Source organism: Sphaerodactylus townsendi, linkage group LG04, assembly GCF_021028975.2.
Source record: "Sphaerodactylus townsendi isolate TG3544 linkage group LG04, MPM_Stown_v2.3, whole genome shotgun sequence".
Classification (NCBI taxonomy): domain Eukaryota; kingdom Metazoa; phylum Chordata; class Lepidosauria; order Squamata; family Sphaerodactylidae; genus Sphaerodactylus; species Sphaerodactylus townsendi.
The window spans coordinates 102,262,867-102,284,155 of record NC_059428.1 but is presented as its reverse complement, the minus strand read 5'-3'; the positions used below and the strand labels follow the sequence as shown (position 1 = coordinate 102,284,155).

General features: G+C 39.6%; 1 protein-coding gene across 7 annotated transcripts in view; it reads left to right on the top strand.

Annotated features, from left to right (window-relative positions):
- The window catches only part of MCF2L (MCF.2 cell line derived transforming sequence like), a 154,799-nt gene that overhangs the window by 100,914 nt on the left and 32,596 nt on the right, over window positions 1-21,289 (top strand). For 6 of the 7 annotated variants that reach the window (XM_048493095.1, XM_048493089.1, XM_048493093.1 and 3 more), the window contains 9 exons: window positions 7,242-7,332; window positions 12,158-12,271; window positions 15,440-15,556; window positions 16,082-16,231; window positions 16,464-16,588; window positions 17,476-17,590; window positions 19,053-19,172; window positions 19,279-19,470; window positions 21,073-21,264. In XM_048493095.1, the coding sequence (XP_048349052.1) occupies window positions 7,242-7,332; window positions 12,158-12,271; window positions 15,440-15,556; window positions 16,082-16,231; window positions 16,464-16,588; window positions 17,476-17,590; window positions 19,053-19,172; window positions 19,279-19,470; window positions 21,073-21,264 (1,216 nt within the window). Of the gene's footprint in view, window positions 1-5,856; window positions 5,909-7,241; window positions 7,333-12,157; window positions 12,272-15,439; window positions 15,557-16,081; window positions 16,232-16,463; window positions 16,589-17,475; window positions 17,591-19,052; window positions 19,173-19,278; window positions 19,471-21,072; window positions 21,265-21,289 lie in introns of those variants that run through there. The other variant, XM_048493094.1, reaches the window with a different exon arrangement.

Genomic DNA, 21,289 nt, shown 5'->3' with positions numbered 1-21,289 from the left:
TACATAAAAATCCCAGTCAAATACTTTCATTTTTTCTACTGAAATAGTATCTCTCTTTAAAATATCAAATGCTGTTAGCCTGTTACTATTAATATTTCAAATTGCGCTAAAGAGTAGCTTGGAAAGTGTTGCTACTGTAGGATCACATAAACATCAGCATGCTGATTCCCTAGCAACCTTTAGCACAGCCACACATACTAATGCTTTTTAGCTGTAAGTTTTGAATCAGAATATGCCTTGCATGGCTTAAATGTATTGTGGGTGCAATATGCTGTTCAGGTTTGTGGACTGAGTATTTATTTTTTAAATTCAGGGCTGGATTAATCCATTATATTACTTGCAATGCTGGGTATTTCTTCAATGATACTGAGGATAGTTCCCCAGGGCCACAATAGTGCAGACACTGAGGTTCTGTACTCCTCTAACTGAAACATGCTGGGTGTTTCTTTGTCTCAAAACAGAGGACCAATAGCCTTGCCACTAGTTGAAGGAGCCTGTGGAATATTAGTAGTTGAGCAATAGGCAGGACTGGACCCAAAACATCATGGGATGAGAGAATTGTAACTTTCAGTATTTACCGGAAGAAAGATTGTGCCTTAGGTATAGTGAAATGGTACTCCAGAATATGGTTTAACAAGAACACCTGAAGCTGCCAAACATTGAGTCTGACTCTTGGTCCATCAAGCCTTCGACAATACAAGGTCAGGATTGTTTACTCAGACTGGGAGCAGCTCTCCAAGGTCTTGGGCAGAAATCTTTCACATCACCTACTACTTGATCATTTTAATTGGCGACACAGAGGATTGAATGTGGAACCTTCTATGTACCACAGCTCCTCCCTAAACACAAAATGTGCCCAATATCTTTTAACCTGAAGCATGCATTCTTAGATGTATTCTTAGGAGCAGATTGGGAAGTGCAAATCGCCCCAGCAGAACAAGCCAAGCTGAATGGCCCTTGTGGCATTACAGACCAGGGCTATAGGTGCCAGTCAGCTGAGCAGTTCCAGCAGTAAGCATTAACTCATCTCTTCCTTCATTTTTCAAAATGACAGCAGTACAGGAGGCAATAGGCAAGATGACAATGATTACTGTTACCAATGATGAGAGAGAAAGAAGTGATTTTATCCCCTTCTCGTTGGGAGTTTCCTGATTTGCATGTCTACCAATCCATATGGGTTATGTGACACCAGGAGTAAACTTTCCTGGAGTCAAAAAAGAATGAATAGGGCACAGGAGAACATAGGAAAGATCCACAGAACTTGCTTTTGGAGATCAGTGATTCAACCTATTGTAGACTGTAATTCTATCAATAGGTATTATTCATATTGTATGTTTCTTTTAAAATAATTATTTGATTTTGAAACATACCAACAGAAAAAAAGAATTCACAAAAAATACACAAAATTAATGAAACTTTTAAAACAACAACAGTATTCCATCAATCCCACCTACATAACACCCGCCACATTTACCATCTTTGCCAGCGCCTGCTGCTTCTACCTTTTGGAGCTGCCAGCCCCTCCCGGCCTTTTAGATCGGGTGCCTCCAATCCAATCATGAATTGTATTGTTGTGATGGGGTTATTTGCTGCATTGAATTTTAATTTAATTTATTATTGTTTTTAGATGGTTTATGTATCCTATTGGATTAATTGAATTGTTATGTGGTTGTTTGGGGGTTTTGTGAACCGCCTAGCGCCCTTTGGGGATGAGGCTGCCTATCAAATAAATAAATAACTGATCAGTTATCTCAATATCTACTGGTATTGAGATTTATACCAAGGGATATAAAAATTTAACAATAAAAAAAACAAGACAACAAAAACAAAGTGAAAAACTTCCATTGTGGCAATAGATTTCCATATATATATTTCCTTGTCCAAATCTCTGTATCTGAGACCAGTTTTCAACTTATTAAACATTTACATATTTTCAATGCTGGAAATTCCATTAAACATCTTGCAAGATTATTCCTAATTTTCCTAAAATCATCTTCCTTTTTTCTTCCTTGTATTATTCTAACATTATTAGTTAATTTTTTCCAATACTATGAAATTCCTTATTTTAATCAGCCATCTCTACAATAAAAATTATTTGGGTTTTTCCAGTTTGTGGCAATAGCCAATCTGACCATTGATACAAGAAAATTTTTTGCTTACAATTCACCTTACAGTTAGAAAATATAATTAACAGAGCTAATTCAATTGTCAGTTCTAACTATTCTTTTGTAATCTTACTGATTTCAACAAAAACAGATTCCCAAAACTGGTTGTGGTGGGTTTTCCAGGCTGTGTAGCCATGGTCTGGTGGATCTTGTTCCTAATGTTTTGCCTGCATCTGTGGCTGGCGTCTTCAGAGGTGTATCACAGAGGGAAATCTGTTACACACTGTGTCCAGTGAGAAGGGAATGTTTGGTGGGGTATATATTGTCCATGTCCCAGGCTGGGGAACCAATCAGTAAGTGTTTGAGTGGAACTTGCTATGCAAAGATGTGGTTGATAGTATTGTATTGCAGGTGGGGTTTTTCAGCCCAGGGAGTGATTCACATTTGCATGCCCTGCAGCAGCAGCAGTATTGGTGAATGCAAATCCTGTGTTTGGGTGGAGACCATTGTTCATGAACTTAGCATGCCCTTGGGGTTTGCTTTTGGTGTTTTTAAGAACTGGGAGCCAAGCTTTGTTAATTCTCAGAGTCTCTTCTTTCCTGTTGAAGTTGTCTTGGTGTTTGTGAATTTCAATGGCCTCCCTGTGCAGTCTGACATAGTAACCTTCTGAATTGTCCAGAATTTCAGCGTTTTCAAATAAAATGTTATGTCCAGTTTTGTTTAAGACATGTTCTGCAACTTCAGTTTTTTCAGGATGGTTAAGCCAACAGTGTCTTTCGTGCTCCTTTATTCGAGTCTGAATGCTGCATTTTGTGGTTGCTATGTAGACCTTTCCACAGCTTCAAGGTATGCGATAGACTCCCGTGTTCCTATTTAGACCCTTCCTATGTGCATTCCCAAAACTTTGCTATCATACGGCAAGACTACCACATATGTATAAATGCACCCGATTCCCCACAATCTCTCCAACAATTTTTATTTCCCAGCTTCATTATATAGTAAATCCTAACCAAGGTATTTTTGAACTACCCTTCACCCATGTTCTTGTACATTCCTTGAAACTGACTTGAATGGAACTTGCTGAAATATTCTATTGCATGTATTATCATTTATAGTTGTATTTAATCTCCCAGTTCTTTTTAATAATCTGAGATGGCTTTTCTTCATGATTCATGTTTTATGTATTTCGTTATTACCTTCTCTTCATCTTATTATCTGGTGTCATTGTCTTTGTCATTGCGTTAACATTTCAGGAGCTAAATCTTGCAAAATTTGTATGAGGGCTCCTTTGTATGTTATTTGTTCTTTGCCTTTAAGAGCTCATTTCACATTTTCTTTCAGTGTAAATATGTTGAAGCAGATATCTTTAGATCTTGGTTTATATTTTTAAATGTTTTGAATCCTGTAGCTTTGCGGAGGTATTCCATAACAGGAATACCCGGTAACTGGGAAGATAACCATTCAGCTGTAAAGTCAACCGCACTGTCTTTTCTTTCCTCCTCCTCCATTCCACAGAATGTGACTATTATTACCTCTTCTTCTGTTCTGTAGTTCTAACAATTTATTATTTAACAGCACATTTTCACTTTCCAAATCCATTAATTTCCTTTTCATAATTGTTCCTTGTTTATTGTTTCTAAATTATACGCTTCTGCTGCTATTTCAACTTTTTCCATTTTTTTCCATTAAATCATTCAATTTAGAGTCAAGTAAGGTGTCCATGCCTTTCAAGATACCCTCTTGAGCAGAATTATTTGCCAGTTTTAAATCTTCCTTCCATATCTTCTTTGTAACATCAAGTCCTTGTTCTGACACGTTGGACTCACATTCTAAAGCTGAATCAGAATCAGCTGTTGCAATTTTTTTCTTTTACTTAACTGTCATCAGCTCCCAGCTGAGCCATAAATATACTTCCCACGAAATATATGCCAAAAGCCATAACTGGCCTTAACAAAAACCAAGGTCATTTCACCAACATCTGCCACCCAAAGCTGTTGGATGCTGTGCCTTCCCCGCCCCACAGCATCATAGCCACACACCTCTGGTACTGTATGTTTCTAATTACCAAGGTGTTAGCAGTAAGTAGCAAACATCTTTTTCCAGCATTCTCATTTCTAGGCTGTTAAGCAAGGTTTATGCTGTTGTAGCCATGGTTATCTGACTGTCACAGCTCACTTCTAACCCATGGAACATGAGTCTGGAATGTTAGGTAATTGGATGACTTCCACCTTGTGATATAAGGATATAAGAGTAGCCCTGCTCAGTCAGACCAAAAATCTGAGTCTGTGGTGGCGAACCTATGGCACTCCAGATGTTCATGGACTACAATTCCCATCAGCCCCGCCAGCATGGCCAATTGGTCCATGAACATCTGGAGTGTCATAGGTTCGCCACCACTGATTTCTAAGTAGTACCCTGTTTCTCATAGTAATCAATACCTCTGGAAAGTCCATAATCGAACAAGACGGTATAGGCTTCTTTGCTTACAGTTCTTACTGTCTGGTTCTTAGACATGAATTTCTTTTGAGAATGAAGACTTCTCTCAACCATCCTGTCTGTTGATGAGCATTCTCCATGAATGGTTATGATGCAAGGATCTTAAAAAACTTAAAAATGTAAATACGAGTGTCACTTTGCTCCCCTTCTTTTAAATGTTGTCTTGGGTCAGTGTTTGGGTTCCTATCTAGAAATTTTATTGTATCTTATGCTCTTGTTCCTAGTAGTCAGGAACAAATTGGCCATTAAGACCAATGGGAAAATTCCCAAGGAGGCAGTGGGGCAGGATCTTTCTGTCTTTATGCCTCTTTTGGGAAACAGGTTTTCTTTTCCAGACCTTGCCCCCTCCTGGTCCATCCCTGCTGATAGTGAACATTTTAAACAGGCAGTGCAATCCTAAGGAGGGAGGGTTCTTGCACTGCAGGTGGAGTTTGCTGAGCCCAGGTCAACAATCTGACAGGGATTCTCCCCAAAACCCCATGGAACTGGTCTATGCAGCTGCATGGACTGCGCCAATTTTTTTTGCCAGTGTAAGTCTGCAAATGGGGGTCTTCCCAAGCCAAAAGGGCTCAGGAAGCTGATTAAATCCAGAATCATCCCCGGGAACACCCTGTTCAGCATTGGCTCCTAAGCTGGAGGAGTGCTACTGCTTCAGGCTCCTGAAGAAGGGGTGGTGCTGCTGCACAGCCCCCCAGCACCAGTGTAAATGCCTTTGCGCCAGCATAAATTTATTTATTTATTTATTTATTTATTTATTTTATTAGATTTTTATACCGCCCCATCCCCGGAGGGCTCTGGGCGGTGTACAACATGTAAGACAATACAATTAAATAACATTTAAAATAACATATAAAGGCAGCAATAAAATCTCCTAATACATTTATCAAATATAAGCCCAGATTGAAATGTAATTTAAAATTCAAGATATAGGTTGGTTGGCGTCCAGCGTTCCAATCATATAAAATCCCTCCCTCCCTACGATAAAGGGAGGCATGGCGAGTCACAATGATGGATTAGCGGCCCAGATGTTAAGGGCCAATGTCGGGGCACTGTTGGCGGCTGGATCCTCCAAAGGCCCGGCGGAACAGCTCCGTCTTACAGGCCCTGCGGAACTCCACAAGGTCCCGCAGGGCCCGGACAGCTGGAGGGAGAGCGTTCCACCAGGCCGGGGCCAGGGCTGTAAAGGTCCTGGCCCGTGTGGAGGCCAGCCGCATTGTCGAGGGGCCAGGGACCACCAGTAGATTGGCCTCCCTTACGCCAGTGGGATCATGCCGCCTTATGAAGGCTTCCCCTGCAAAGACTGCACTGTGAGTCCTTCTCCAGGAAACTGAATACTTATGGTGGACTGAACATTGTAATAATTTAATTTATTTGTTTAGACCAAGATGCTACTCAAATATCTGCTGGAAAACAGATGGGGGTGGGGAGAAACTGTTAACATCATTTAAAGCTGCTCAGTGTTTTTATGCTCAAATTGGGCTTTTAATCCTTGATTTTAATTATTAATGCCTATATAAATGAGGAAAATCATGCCTGTCAAAGTGATGATTATGAAGGGGAAAGGCACGTATCCTGATAGATTTTCATGTAAACAATGCAAAAATATTCAATACTAACTAGTCATTTTGCAATTTCAAAAGCTAGATGCGAGGACAGCATTTCCATAATAATTGATAAAGCAATATCATAAAAATAGTCACATGAAAATGCCCCAAACAAAAAAGAAAGCCATGTGCATGCTAGCACAAGCAGGCAGAAATCTTTACAGAGTTGTTGTGCAGAATGTGTATTCCTTTTTTAGGGGCTGAATAATCCACAAGATTTGCCACAACATTAAAACAGAATTGAAACTCAAAAACAATTAGAGATTCCAGTCATTCTGGCCCATGCTTCCCTGTCACTTCCATTACATTGCAATTGGCTAGCAGTCAGCTGCTGGCATTACACAATTGGTTTGTATGCAAAATTATAACCTGGGAACAGATCTCTTTATTTGTACTCTGCGTTTGTAGCACACACAGCTGAACAGAGCAAGGAAACACAGATCCATTTTGGATGCTTTCATGGATTTCCTTTTCGGAAAAACAGTCTTTTCTTTCACCTTTGCCTTTGTCGTATATATAACTTAAGGAATTCCTGCCTTGATTTATGCAGAGCTTGGAAAAGCTGTTCTTGAAAATGCAGAAGACTGAAGCAATCTCAGTGATGCATAGAACCTGGATTCTAAGAGCTTGTATTTCAGGAGATTAAAAAATATTGGTGAGATAAAACTGTGTGCCAGCAAGAAAAGATTAAATGAAGAATAAAGGGAAATGTTTTTCATTGTGCAGTGGATATTATTGACCCTGAATTATGATCATTGTATCAGGAAAAGCAGCAACAGCAATCATGAAAAATGGAAATGGAATGTGTTTGTATACCTGATTCATAAAATCTGGCTACCTGTAGACAGTGACAATGGATGTTTTGACTATCTGAAGCTGAAATTCTTTTTTATCGGGGCAAATATTTCATTTTATTGGCATATTGAGTGACTTGTAAGAGGATCTTTGCTCACTGGAATCATACTGCTGAGTTTTGGAACGACTTGCATAATTTTCCATAATTGTGTCTTCCTGTCTCCTTGCACTCCCCCTTTAGTGCACAAGATGCTGGGATTGGATTTATACTTGTCATAGACCGCAGACAAGACAAATGGACGTCGGTGCAAGCTTCTATACTACGAATTGCGGTGAGCTCGTATGCAGTTAAGGCATTTTGAGTCCCTTGTAGAATCCTTTGACAAACCTTCCTGTTCAGCATATAAATTGTATCAGGAACATAAAACTGTCTATTTTCTGAAGACCTTGAGTGTTTTCATTTTTCATTTTAAAAGTTTATACAATCATTCATTCTAATTTTAATTTTAACAGCATCATAGCCATAATAGAAACAGAAGTAATCCAGAATAATATAGTTAACATTTTTTCTAAAAATCTGAAGTTTGTAGGAACTGCTACATTATCAATGAGAGTGTAAGTGAACTTTACCTTCTAAGATTGGGTTGATTTTGCAAAGCTGGGCTTCAAATCATGTCATGAAAGAGGGGTGTTTACCTTTTCAGTTTCTTAGACGTATAAGAAAACTTACTTCTAACGATGCCTTTCAGTACAAGGCAAATTAGCTGGTCTTAGTTGAAGCACAACTGGCATTTTACAGGAAAACCTTTAAAGAGCTTGCTATGGTAACATTTGTTGGAGTAGTTGTGTTTCTTAGCATGGATTAGTTAGCATGTCTTCTAATTATATTGAATAATGCAAAACAGCAAATATAAGTAAAGATTCCTTTTACATAAGAAGCAAATCAGAAGCTTTGGTTTTCTCTAACAATGCAAAAGAAAGAGAGGGGGAAATGTTCTCACTGAAGCAGTACACTAATCTTTTTTAACCTTTTATTGCTTGTTTTCATTTGTGCCTCGTTTTCAGGTTTGTCACTCTTATTTGGCCTTCTGGCTAAAATCCAGTGCAGCAAATGCAAAACTGCAGCCAGCTTGTAGGTATAAGCCTATGTGGTTTCTTTTTAATACCTGGAAGACAATAAGAATCACCATAAAATCCCTTGTCACTTTGGTAGTGATCGAATTCCCCCCTTCCCAGAGCTTCTTGTGCTTCAGAAACACGAAGTCTTTTTTCCTTTCTTTTCCATAGCAGAATTGCTAACTGTTTAATTTAGGCAACAGGGAACTTTTTGGTAATCTGTTCTCACAGACAGTGTTAGATCAAGATCTGAGAATATTCTAATTATCAGAAATAAAAAAAATCCTGAGCTCTTGGTCTAGTTGTGACAAGAAAATTAGAGCTAATTGTAAAATAACCTTTGATTGTTGTCTGCTGGTAGTCTGAGAAAATAATTAGTGTGTTCATTTTTGGAGGATTGGCACTGAAATGCAAAGCAATATTGATTCAGTATTATAATCCAAACCACAGTTTGGGTGACTGGCAATATGGTCTCCTTTGTTTCCCATCTACTCCTTGCTCACCCTCATAGCCCAATTTGCTCCATTGAATAACAGTAGTTGTCTTGGTGTCACAACTGCCTCGAATGGGTGGAGCCCAACAATTCCCTTCTGCTATGTGAAGGGGTTGCCTTTTGCCAGAACAAGGCCTTCTCTGCACAAGTCGTTTACTATGCATTTGTCACAAATTCTACTTTTTTTCTTTTAATCCCATACCTTTTCCCCTCTGTTTCTGTTCCAGAACATTTCTTCTGTTTCTGTTCTGGAACATTTGGTTCCAGAAATGTTTTCCCTTCATTTTTCCTCTGTTGTTTTCCTGAGCACTTTTACAGCAATTTTTTTCAATCTGTTTTCAAGCCTTCCCTTAAGTGTAGGATCATGTTGAAATGGTCTTTATTTCTCCACCCCACAGAATACCACATGCTATGTAGTCGCCCAACCTCCCTTTCCCCCATTTTTTTCCTTCTTCTCCATCTTCAAAAGGATTGTTTTTGCAATGAAATGTATAGTCAGAGGTACAAGCAGGGCCAATTTTTGTGGGGAGGGGAATATATATAATGTTAAGGCAAAGATTCACTGTGTCCACAATTAAGAGTAAGTGAAATTGGCAAGGGAAGTTGCTCTGCGGGAGGAAATTGACAAGGGACTAACACAGAAATGATAATGGGTTACTGCAGTTTTAATTTGGTCAAAAATGTGATTCTTTGTAGGAGGGACAGTATATGTGTATGTGCCTTCAGATAATGACACTTGCTCCAGCAGGAGGGGATTTTTAGCTTCCATTTTGTGCAAACACATGGCTCTTAGCTATGCCCCCTGTGGTTGCCAAACCTCCCCTTCAGTCATTTTCTCCTCCCCCATTTTCAAAAAGAATTTAAATCTCTTTGTCATATCAAACGAGCAATGGAGTGTTAGGGCAGAGAGCAATTTTGAAAGTGGGCGAGATTGAAAAGAGTACTAGAAGTAATCACTGCATGTAATCAGGAACTTCTGCAATAACTGTCAAATTTGCAGAAAAATGGGATTCAAGACTGGAGCTGCATGTTTCTGTTCCTTCAGGTAAAATGCTCTAGGGGTAGTTTTGGCTTCCATTTGGGTTGGTAGTTCTCAATAGTAGGAATGGAGGCTGAGACATTTTTGAATTGCCACTTCAAAATGTAACTGCACCATAACTCTAGAGTGCCTTTGCAAAAGGAAAAAGGGGATTGTTCTTCTGTTTCACAGATGACATCCCACCACCATCAGGAATAATATATTTTCAGCGGTAGTGTGTGAAATAAATACAACTGAAGAGACAAAGGGTAAGAAAATCCAAAACTACTGGGTGTGTGTATGTGCAGAATGATGTCACCGGAAATGTTTCCAAGACACAAGGTTTGACAAGGTTTGACCACTGAAAAAATCTGTAATAAGCTGTGCATGTGGAAAAGGCCCGAGGCTTGTTTTTTGAAAGGGGGTTGTTGGATCCAACTTCATGGCTTGAAATTACTGTTTGGATGAACTACTTGGTTACAGTAACTTTATCTTGTCTGATCCAGTTGGCACTGAGAGCTAAGAAACCAGGCAGAGGGAATCAGTACTTGAGACAGGAACAAGGAGGGAGATGCAAAATGTCCAGTATCTCCAAACCATGGTTTGCTGAATCACGAATGTGATGACTGAACTGAACCAGTGTAGTATTGTGGCTGGAGTGTTGACTAAGATTTGGGAGATCCTGGTTTAAATGCCCAATCTACTGTGGAAACTTGGAGGGTGACCTTAGTCCAGTCATACACTTTCAACCTAATCAACTGCACAGAGTTGTGAGAATAAATTGGAGGGGAGGAAACACAAGATATAGATTAAGTAAATAAAATAAATAATTCATTCTATGATAATAATGAATCATATATCTAATACTTTTAAAAAATAAAGAGCAATTTAATGTAGGCATTGCATAGTGCTTTTCCACTTGGCATTCTCTTATTTGACTTTCAGCTGGAATACTGCTTTGATTTGAGGCGTGACAGATGTTAAACAAGTTGGCCAGCATACTAGAAGAGCAGTGAAGATGATTGGAGTGGAGGGCATTTAAGGTTATAGAGAAGAGCCTTTTCTGAATGCATACCTTAATGTGGTGAGGAGGATTGTGTGTTTCAGTGAAGCTCAGAGCAATAGTGTAAGGAGTCTAGACTTTGTCAAGAGGCTGAACGCTTAGCAGAGTCACTCAAGACAGCATGTTCACAGCTAAGACATCAAACTGAGATGCATTCACCCCTTTCAGGAATCAATGGCCAAATCAGCAGAAGAGAGCAGATAGTTCCAGTGTGCCAAAATATAACTTAAGCAACATTCCTAAAGAGATTAAAGGCCTGGTAAAAAAAACAGATTTGCATTACTAAGTTCAAGTGAATGTAAACCAGAAGAACTATGGGTTGAAACTAGATATTATCAGGGAAGAATGTGGCAGTTCCTTGTCAATTTCCTCCTGCAGAAACAACTTCCCTTGTCAATTTCACTCAGTCCTAATTGTGCACACAGTGTATCTTTGCCTTAACATTACATTGCTATTTGAGATAAAATTGACAAAGCTGATACAATAAGCCCAACATAGAGTTTGCCTTTTTCACTACTCTGGCTCAATGGGTTGACATTTTAATTGCGTTATCCAACACAACCCCAAGTATTGATCCTTGTGTGACTCTATGACTCACTTTCCTGAATTGCGAAAATTTATTCCCACTTTTTACTTCCTGTTGTTTAACCAACTTTTAATCCATAAGAGGACCAATCGTGTTATATCATGACTACTAAGCCTACTTAGGAGTCTTTGGTGAGATACCTTGTCAAATGCATTTTGAAAATCAAAATCTAAAATTTTTGCTTACATGTTTGTTTACTTTCTCAAAGGGCTCCAAAAGGTTTGTAAACTGGACTTCAATTTTCATAAGCCAAACTGATTTTCCCTTAGCGAACTTTATTCCTCTCTGTGCCTAATAATTCTGGCTTTGATTATAGTTTCCATTACATTGCCTGGATCACATGTTAGGCTAACAGGTCTGCAATTCTTGGTTCCTCTCTGGACCCCTTTGTAAAAATTGGTATAACATTTGTTACTCTTTAGTCTTGTGGTGCAGTAGCTGATTTTAATGACAAACTACATAAACTGGTTGGTAGATTATCAGTCTTGCATTTGAGTTCCTAAAAAACCCTCAGGCATTCTCCATCAAGTCCTAGAGATATATTGGTTTTTAATTTTTCCACCACCTCCATTTGACTTGGTTCTTCAGGCTCACTTCCTGAAAAAAGTGGCAATGAACACAGATGCAAATAACTCCTTCAACTTCCCATCTTCCTTCAGCAATCCTATTATTTCACAGGTGTCCCAACTCCTTCTCTGGACAGTTTCCTTCCATTCTGCCATTTGAAAATTTGGTCTGGCTCCAACCCACAGAGTTGAACCAGGCCTAAAACCAACACTAATGTATATCTTTTACTAGCTACCTACTAAATAAATGTTTATAAATAGATAATATGAAGTAATTTTAATGGTTTATATGAGGTACTTTTAATGGTTTTGCAGGCATCATTTCCAGGAAACTTGCAGCTAGTTCTGGTGTTGCGCCCAACAGGATTCTTCCACAAAACTCTACTGGATATTGCATTCAGATTCCATAGAGATGAGTATAAGATGAAGGTACCAGTATTTTTTCAACAAACATTAGTGAATACAGATGACGGCTTACCAAGGATAAATATGTTAATGATAATACAGCAACATATGGAGCTGGTCCTTTGAAATTTTGGACAATGTTAAGTTGATGATAGTTCAGATTGCTGAGTAGGCATATTAAAATTATCCTTGCCATCGTATGGCAACTATAAATACTGTCATGATGGAATTGCCTCGTAACTGGTCATCTGTTTCCACCCATTGTCATCATGTACTTTTCAGGTTAACAGACATTATTTATATTTGCAATCCTGTGTTTTTCTTATATGTTACTCCATGTTACTGTACAGAGATGTGAAGATAACCACAGATAATGTGGGGGATAGAGTTGGTATACTTACAAGGTTCTAAAGAAGAATATTAGTTTGTAAAGTTTAAGAAGTGTAAAAAACAATTGGAAGTAGCCTTACAAGCACAAAACATGCATGTTGCCCTTCTGGAGAAACCACATAATATTGAATATCTGCCTTTTGGAAATTGAGGAGGAGACAAATAGCCTAAACGGTATATCAAATCTGGAAATATTCAGGTTATTGTAAAGTGTTAGGTTCTGTAACTTTTTAAATACCAACAGTGTTTCCTGCAGCCTAGGTGGAGCTGCAATGGGGCAGGGGGGCTCCATGCCCTGGGCACACACAATTGGGGTCATGTGGGAGTGGAAAATCACCCCCATGCCTCTCCCCTTTTCCCCACTGCCCCGTGCTTCCCCCCCTCTCCCCACTTACTTTAGTTTGAGTTTGCTGGCTACACTTGAGTTTGTGCTGTTACTCTTAGGAAAAAACACCCTGTTGAATCAGTATCTTCCCAGGAGACCCTAAGCAGCCACACAGGAAGCTCTTGGGGGGTCACTGCAGGAGTTTGGGCTCACAAGGTCTCCTGGGAAGTATAGTTCCCACCAGGCTGCTTTTTCTAAGGTAGCAGCAATCTCTTAGTAGCAAACTGATGAATTGCTAGGACATCTAAAATACCAAGTAACTGGGGGGGGGGGGGCGCTGGGGGAAAGGTGCCACAGGGGGCATTTTGCCCCGGGTGCCATCCCCTCCCCCCGCCCTGTCCTGCAGGCAGGGTGGATTCGCATTTATTAGAACTGGAAAAAAGTATTATCTTCCATCATAATTAAGCGAATGTAATCTTCTATTGTTATTTAAGTTGCAAAGAAGGACACTGCCCACAGTTTGTAATGTTGGAATAAGCATTGAAGTTAGGATTGTCAGATATATGCAATAATTTCCAAAGCCAATTTTTTTACTCTCAAAAGTCTCCCAAGCTGCAAGTAGAGGGAAAAAATAAAAACACTCTCTTCCTACATTGTGGCTGCAATCCAAACAACACTCTCTGGGGAGTAATCCACACCAGATACTATGAGACTTATTTCTGAACAAACCTGCTGTGTCATGATATGTTATGGGGAAGAATTTCCTACATGTGTATTTCCCACCCCAACCCCCAGCTCAGGGGTTCCCAACTTGTATAACTTGCATTGGTATAATTGTTGACCTTAATTAGTCTGCATTTATCTTCCCTGGCTGTCATAATTACTGACAGCTAAATCTCTCTCCTTTTGATTGCACATCAGATGCAGTCAAATGTAAAATGCGTAGTTAGCTACTTAAGATACGACAGCTATACTTGAGTCTATTTTTAAAAGGATTAATATCTGAGATTAAAGTTGTTCTTTCAGAATCTGAGTTTAAGATCATAAATTAAGAAACATGCACTTTGGCTTGTCACATTAATTTGTTTTTGAAATTCTAAACTCCTTTTGTCTTTTTATTCCATTGGTTGTCATATTTGGAAAATGACAGCACAATAGCAAACAGCTATTAAGACAAAATAAATGCTATGTTTTAACAGTTTTCAACCTGTACATATAGACACATATGTCTAATTCCCAAATGTGACCCCCATCTGCCATGGATAGGGGCCATACTTCCCCAAACAGATGTTTCTGCAGACATGGCTCTGCAGGAAAATTTGACATTAAAAAAACCATTGGGGGTCAAACAGTATTCTCTGTGCAAGTACAGATATATACTTACCTTTTGAAATAGTGGCAGCTGCTGCCACAAGATCTACTCTGAGCTTGGTGGTGGTGGCAGATGCCTGGAGCTGCTCTGAGCCCAGCTACTGCAGGACCAGACTTAAGGGGGACCTGGAGCCACAATTGGGGGGGGGGTCTCATAGGGGTCTAGGAAGGACAAAAACAGATAAGTGGAGTGGCGAGGACAGAAAGAGAGAGCTGGGGTAGAGAGGGCAGAATTGAAGAGCTGGTTTAGGGAAGGCAGAAGAGAGATGGGCAGCAAGAGAGGTGTGGTGCGGGGGGGCAGAAGAGAGAGCTGGGATAGATTGGCAGAAAGGGGAAGAAGAGTAAGAGAAGGTTTGACAGGATAGAGAAAGTGAGAGGCAGAGAAGTAGATTGAAGGCGGAGGAAACAAAGGTGGAGAGAATGCCCCCTCCTCGCAATTTTTTTTTGCATGTTCCCGTTTGTGTCATGATATTTATATGGTCAGTACCAATAGGCTTGGTTCCAGCAGCATTTTAGAGTGAAAAGAATGTCCTTTTGCTCACTTAGAGGAAGGGGGCATGTGACTGTGTTTTCTACTGATTCTCCCACAATCCAACATCAGCTACTAAACGCTCACAGATCTTGTGCTTCATGCTGTTGAATGCTAACATTTTAATCTCGACCTGTGGAGTGGGAGGGGACCAGGCAGGGTGCAGAGAGGCTGCATGATTCTCAGCTGCTGTTGTTGAACAGCAACTGAGGAAGGCATAAGACAAAATGATGATGCTAACCTGATCATTCAAGCAACTGATGCTCACACGCGCTTCTTTTGGCATCTGCAGAGTCTCAGTGGCTGCACCAGAGTAATGCCACCGTCCACCATCTTCTGTTACTGCTTAGCCATAAAGTACAGCACTGGCTGCTCCTACCATATGGGGAGTAATTGTAAAACATTCATATTAAATATTTCACGCTCTGTTAGTAAAGTACTTCAGCGTGTCTCTGCAGCCAGGCCTTCTGCTGCCATATGTGTGAAACTCAATGAAGAGAGATTGCAGATTTTGTTACTCCTAAAAGTAATTATCTTAATTTTTATCTTTTTCATGATGATATTTCTGTTTCGTTAGATCATAATGCTGAGCTCGCTGACAGAATTAAATGGCTATATTGACAAAGCACAGCTTACAGAGGAGCTTGGTGGAACACTGGATTATTGCCACAACAGGTGGCTGTCTCATCGCACTGTAAGTAATTCTTTTTCCAACTACTCTGGATCAATGGGTCCTTCTGTTGTATACCCAGTCACTAACCAGCTAGGGCAGATGAATGCAAATTGAAATCGCATATATGAGAAAATGTCTCAGAGGAACTTAGTCATCTCAAAAAAGCATCATGAGTAATGAATCTGGGAGCAATGACTTCAGGGCTTAGATATCCACAGTGTGTTATTAATAGGCTTTTTTGTGATATCATCTGAAAGGAAGAATACAGCAGCTAGGCCATGCTGGCAGGGGCTGATGGGAATTGTAGTCCATAACATCTAGAGTGCCAAAGGTTCTCCACCACGGAGCTAGACTATGTATTCTTAAAAAAACAGGTTTTATAATGAAGACGATGGAAGTATTTTTAGTTATACATTTTAACATTTACTTTAAAACAGCCTCTTGTTTTGGTATTGTATGTCATGTTTGTAAGATGTGTTAAAATTATGTAGTAAAATTAATTTCACCGTGTGTTTGAAGTGACATGATATTTTCATATTCCAAAAGGCTATAGAAAACTTTGCTCTAATGGTTAAGCAAACAGCTCAAGCACTTCGGTCCCTGGGAACTGAGCTGGCAGAAACAGAACTACCAAATGATGTGCAGTCCACCAGTTCCCTCCTGACAGTTCACACTGAAAGAAAAGACAAAATGAAGGTATGTTAGCTTTGGTCCCTTTCCGCCTTCAGGCAGGGCTGGAGTGGGGGGAAACTGTGCCTGGAGCACGACTAGTGGGAACAAGGCACAGATTAAGTTCTCCCTTCCTTTAGTAAATTGTGATTTCCGTGACTTAGAAAATACTGTTAGGAATGCCTCTTCTCTAATTTCAAATTTCACAGGATGGTCTAGGTTGAATCCTAAGCAAAATATATATTTACATTTTTCACAGGAGGATCTCAGGATAGCATTAATACAAGGTGAAGACATTCTCAAAAGTATTAAAAAACCAGTTCTTGATAACCCAGAGTACAAAATGAATCCGGATCAACTTGAAAATCAAATCACTGTGGAGAGGTGAGGTAAACCTACTATTTATGAGGCAAATCATATTGTGCACCTTCCCTAAAATAAAACCTAATGCTACCTTGTAGCCAAGAGGTGACCTGGTATATTCCCATTTTGGTATCTTCTGGAAAGTTTAATCTGTTTAAACTTGATACTTCCCTCTAGGCAAAACAAATAAAATTCTAGGTTTGCACTGAATACTGCTGCTGCACATAATGACAAAAGATTAAGGGGCGACAGAAGAATGACAGTGACTAATATGAGATCAACAGTGCCTTATCAACATATTGGCCACATCCTCAATTGTACTAGTCTGTGAGGGAAATCCTATAGGAAATGTCCATTGGGAAATATCCGTTGATGGGGATCAATGAGGATTTTTACCAATCTGTTACATTCTGAACCTACAAACCAGTCCTCACAGTTGTTTATCGATCCAGAGGGGACGGAGGAAGGGATAAAAGGGCAGTGGAAGACAGACATGGAGTGATGGGTAAAGGAGAAGGAAAAGTAGAGGAGGGAGGAAAGGTTATACAGAATCAAGTGAAGAGTTAGAGATGGGGGAAAGAGGGGCTCTGCTAATCACCCTTGCCAGCCACTCCAGTGGGGTCTAGGCCACAGCAGCCCCCCCCCCCCCAGCGGCATCACCCACCTTCCAACCAGCGACTCCCAGGGGGGCCACAGGGGCTAGCCCTGTGGTTCCACAGGCTCACCAGCTGTGCCAGCTGCTCCCCGCCCACCAGGAGCAAGAACAGGCAGAAGACTGCCCAGGAAAGGGAAGGCAGGACAGCAACTCTGGCCAAGTGGAGAAGGAGACTCTCCACAGAATGAAGAGTGGTCAGTTTTACATGAAGTGTGCTAAATATGTCTTTGTCTTATATTTGCTCTCTTTTTAGGCTTCTAGCTCAGCTGGATGAAACAGAAACAGCCTTTGATGATTTTTGGTCTAAACACCAACAGAAACTTGAGCAGTGCTTACAACTTAGGCATTTTGAATTGCATTACAAGGAGGTGATTTCTTTTTTTAAAACATGTGATCCTTGAGTCTCGTTAACTGTAGCTCACACTTTGCTTCTATTTTTTCTTCCTCTTCTTCCATTCAATTTTAATTCATTTTGTGCTCATACTATTGTGAAAAATATATAGTCAGTTATGGAATGAATCCACTGGTTTCTTTCCACCAGGAGAAGAGAGAACAATTTTTGCTGATTATTTCCTCCCAACAGCAGACACACACGCACTGCCAGTGCTGAAAATCCCCTGCTGCCGAGGAACAGCAGTTTGGAGACTTCAGTGAACTGCCGTGGGAAGGGAGGAATGCCCATTAAGGCTGACAGAACTGAGTTTCACTGGCAAGAAATGATCTGTGATTCACAATTGTGGTCATATAAAGTCTGCCAAGGGAATAAACCATAAAGAATAGCAAGTCAAAATGTATGATGTATACAATTAATGAAAATATATAATGGGCATCTTGCAAGTAAATACAAGTTAGTAACTAACAAAATACAATCCAAAATATCCAGGTAAATTTTTGATATTTGAAGACTGCTGAAATATTCCTTTCTAGTACTTGCTGAATCACTTCGCAAAGGTTCAGAAAACACAATCTTGGTTTGGTTTTGCTAAGCCTGAAAAAACTTCTTCGGTGGGCACCCCTGAGAGATGTTTTATTTTATTACCGGTAGTTATCATTAGTCTTTTATTTAAACAATTGATACATAGTCAACTGACCTGCTCAAGCCAGCCCTCAAAATAGTGTTGCAATAAAATTGTATAACTGTGTAATAAAAAATAGCCATTAAAAACAGAAGTGGTCTTGAAACAACATAAAAAAATATTCAGCATCTTAAAATGATGTTCATAGGAAGTCAGACTAGAAACAGATCATAAAAACTGCCCAGACTTAAAAAATACAGTCAATTTAAAACCTGAGTAAAAATAAATGTTTTGGCCTGATGCCTCAGCATTATAACTTTGTATTGTAGAGAGAGGAATTGTCCAGCCTCTTGTACCATTTCTTGCTCCATTTGCACAAAAGCTTTGGCAGATTCCTCATGGGCCAAAAACAGCGGTGTGAAAACAGTGTGAAAATGATGTAAAATGGTTTTAAACGGTGTAAAAGGGCTTACACCGTCTTCACACTGTTTTCACCACTGTTTTTGGCCCATGTGGAATCCGCCTTTGAAACAGGTTGCCTCTTTGACCCTTGCCAATCCTGATGGTCAGCTAGTATTTAGTAGTGATTTCCAGTGGGTACTTGTAGGAAGAGGGGAGGAAGTTATGACTTCTTCTGTTCTATACTGTGTTCACAATTTTTAGGAACAGCAACTGAGAAATCTGAATGTTTTAGTTTATTGACTAATGGAACTAGGATCTTCTTGTTTAATTGGCGATTCAAAAGGAACCTTTTGTTATGTCGTAATTGTGTCTTATTAGGTTTTTATTTCCATGTATCTGTCTTTCATTTTAGGTTAAAGCAGCACTAAATATTGCATCTGAGAGGCTTTCTAGTTTCACGGATGTGGGAAATAGTTGTTCGCACGTGGAACACATTCTGAAAGAACTTTCCCATTTTGAAGAAAAGTTGCATGTAAGGATTTTGAGAACCTATCTGGCATATATTTTTTTACTGAGCTGTGATACTGCCACAACTTACACTTTCCTGTCTTACCAAACATCAATGACTTTTTTCTTAGGATGTTTTGGAAAAGGCAAATATGCTAATTTCTGAAGGTGGACAGTTAATACAGAACAATCATTATGCTGTGGACTCTATTCTCCCGAAGTGCAATGAACTTCAGCATCACTGTGAAACACTTAATGTTGAAAGTAACAACAAGAAGGTTTTCCTGGACCAGTCCCATGATTTACATATCCAGTTGGAAAAGGTAAATCTAGTCTTACTGTTTGTTCTCTTATTTGCTAATAAAGTTGCAGGTGTGTGGTATATATACCTGGAACTATCATTGTTGCTTGTTGTTAGGGACTGAAGAGGACCTATAAGAATGGGAGAGAAATTCGACTAAAAGATGAGTCAAAATTATTGGTCAGAGAGACAGGCCAAGATTACATACTTCCCAGCAGTCTGTCCAGACAGACAAGGCAAATATGGAGAAAGGAGCAAAAACAAGGATCAGTATGGCCAAGAAATCAGGAACATGATAATGAATCAAGAAAGGTTAATGGAGATCAAAGTCAGTTTCTGCCAATTGAGCCTTTCCAGGCCTTTCTGTCCCCTCAGAATCCTCACATTTATTCAGGGACACAAGAACTTCTTGTCAGGCTCATAAGTAAATGCAAATGTTTTGAATACTTGATGTGATGATTCTGTATTTTCAGACAGACTGAAGAAATATTTCCCTCCAAAAGATAATCAATCTGTCCCCTCAAGAACTGAGTAGCCTTTAGTTTATAAGTGTAGCATTTGAGTGATATCATATAGGTATATAAATCTTGTCCCACCTTAAGTAACACACGCACGTGTGTGTGTGTGTGTGTGTGTGTGTGTGTGTGTTATATATATCTATCTCTTCCCAGAAAACTGTAGAGTGTCGTCTTTTCACACACTATTCTTTGTCAGAAATGATTTGGCACTGGTGACTTTTGACCAGTTTAAAAAGAAACTAGAAAATTTCATTAAAACTAAGTTGTTTGGCATTGTCATAAAGAGAAAACAGGTAAATGTCAAAACCAGGCAATTATTTACAGAGTGAAGTTGCTGTTTCAGTTCAGACACTGTTATAAGATTTGAACATGTTTCTCATTCCCTCAGGGTTTTACAAGTAACCTACTTTACAGAAAGGTTTAAATATTGTCAGTTTTCCTTAGGAAAACTAGAGTTACTTTAATTCCTTCACCTCTGGATAGCTTGAGAGCATACGTTTACCCTGAGATTTACCCTGCGATTTAGCAATTTGACTTAGCACCAGACAAAGGATAATCTACCAGATGATTATTCCTTATTCACACTGAGTATGATTAGGATTTTCCCTTCTGATCCTCAGAAGAATCTCTTCTCTCTTTGGGTATTGATTAAATTAGAAGCCTCACTGTCTCTTTCTTTCATCAAATCTTTTCCAAAGACAAGCAATATCCCTGTATGTATCTGTGTTAAACTGCTACCAGGAAACACAGATCAGACCAGCCTCATCTGCCTAACAATTCCCACAGAAAGCCAAACTTTCAGCCAAGGGCACAGAGTTGTTCATTTAACCTCTGCTTCTCTGAAACTACTCCAGCTGCCTTTTCTGTTCAAAATATCTATCCTCTGATAAACTTGCACTGTGTCCTCCAGCCAGTCAGAAGCAATCTCTCTCTCTCTCTCTCTCTCTCTCTCTCTCTTTTTCTCTCTTTCTTATGCTTCTTTAGTTTATATTCAGGTTGACTCTGCTTCGTTACACTTTGATGAAGTCCTGGAATTCATCAAATATGGCTAAATCTGTTCATTTTAGGTCATATACTGACATGTGTTCTTCCTACTTCCTTTGTAGTCCATGAAGTGGTGTGATGAAGGAATTTACCTGCTGGCTTCGCAGCTTGTAGATAAATGCCAGTCCCAAGATGGAGCAGAATCAGCTTTACAGGAGTTGGAGAAATTTTTGGACACTGGTGCCGGCAATAAGCTTAAGGAGCTGAATTACTTGTACAAAGAATATGAAGCCATCCTTACCCAGGAATTAATGGTAATAGTAGTGTATTGATATCATG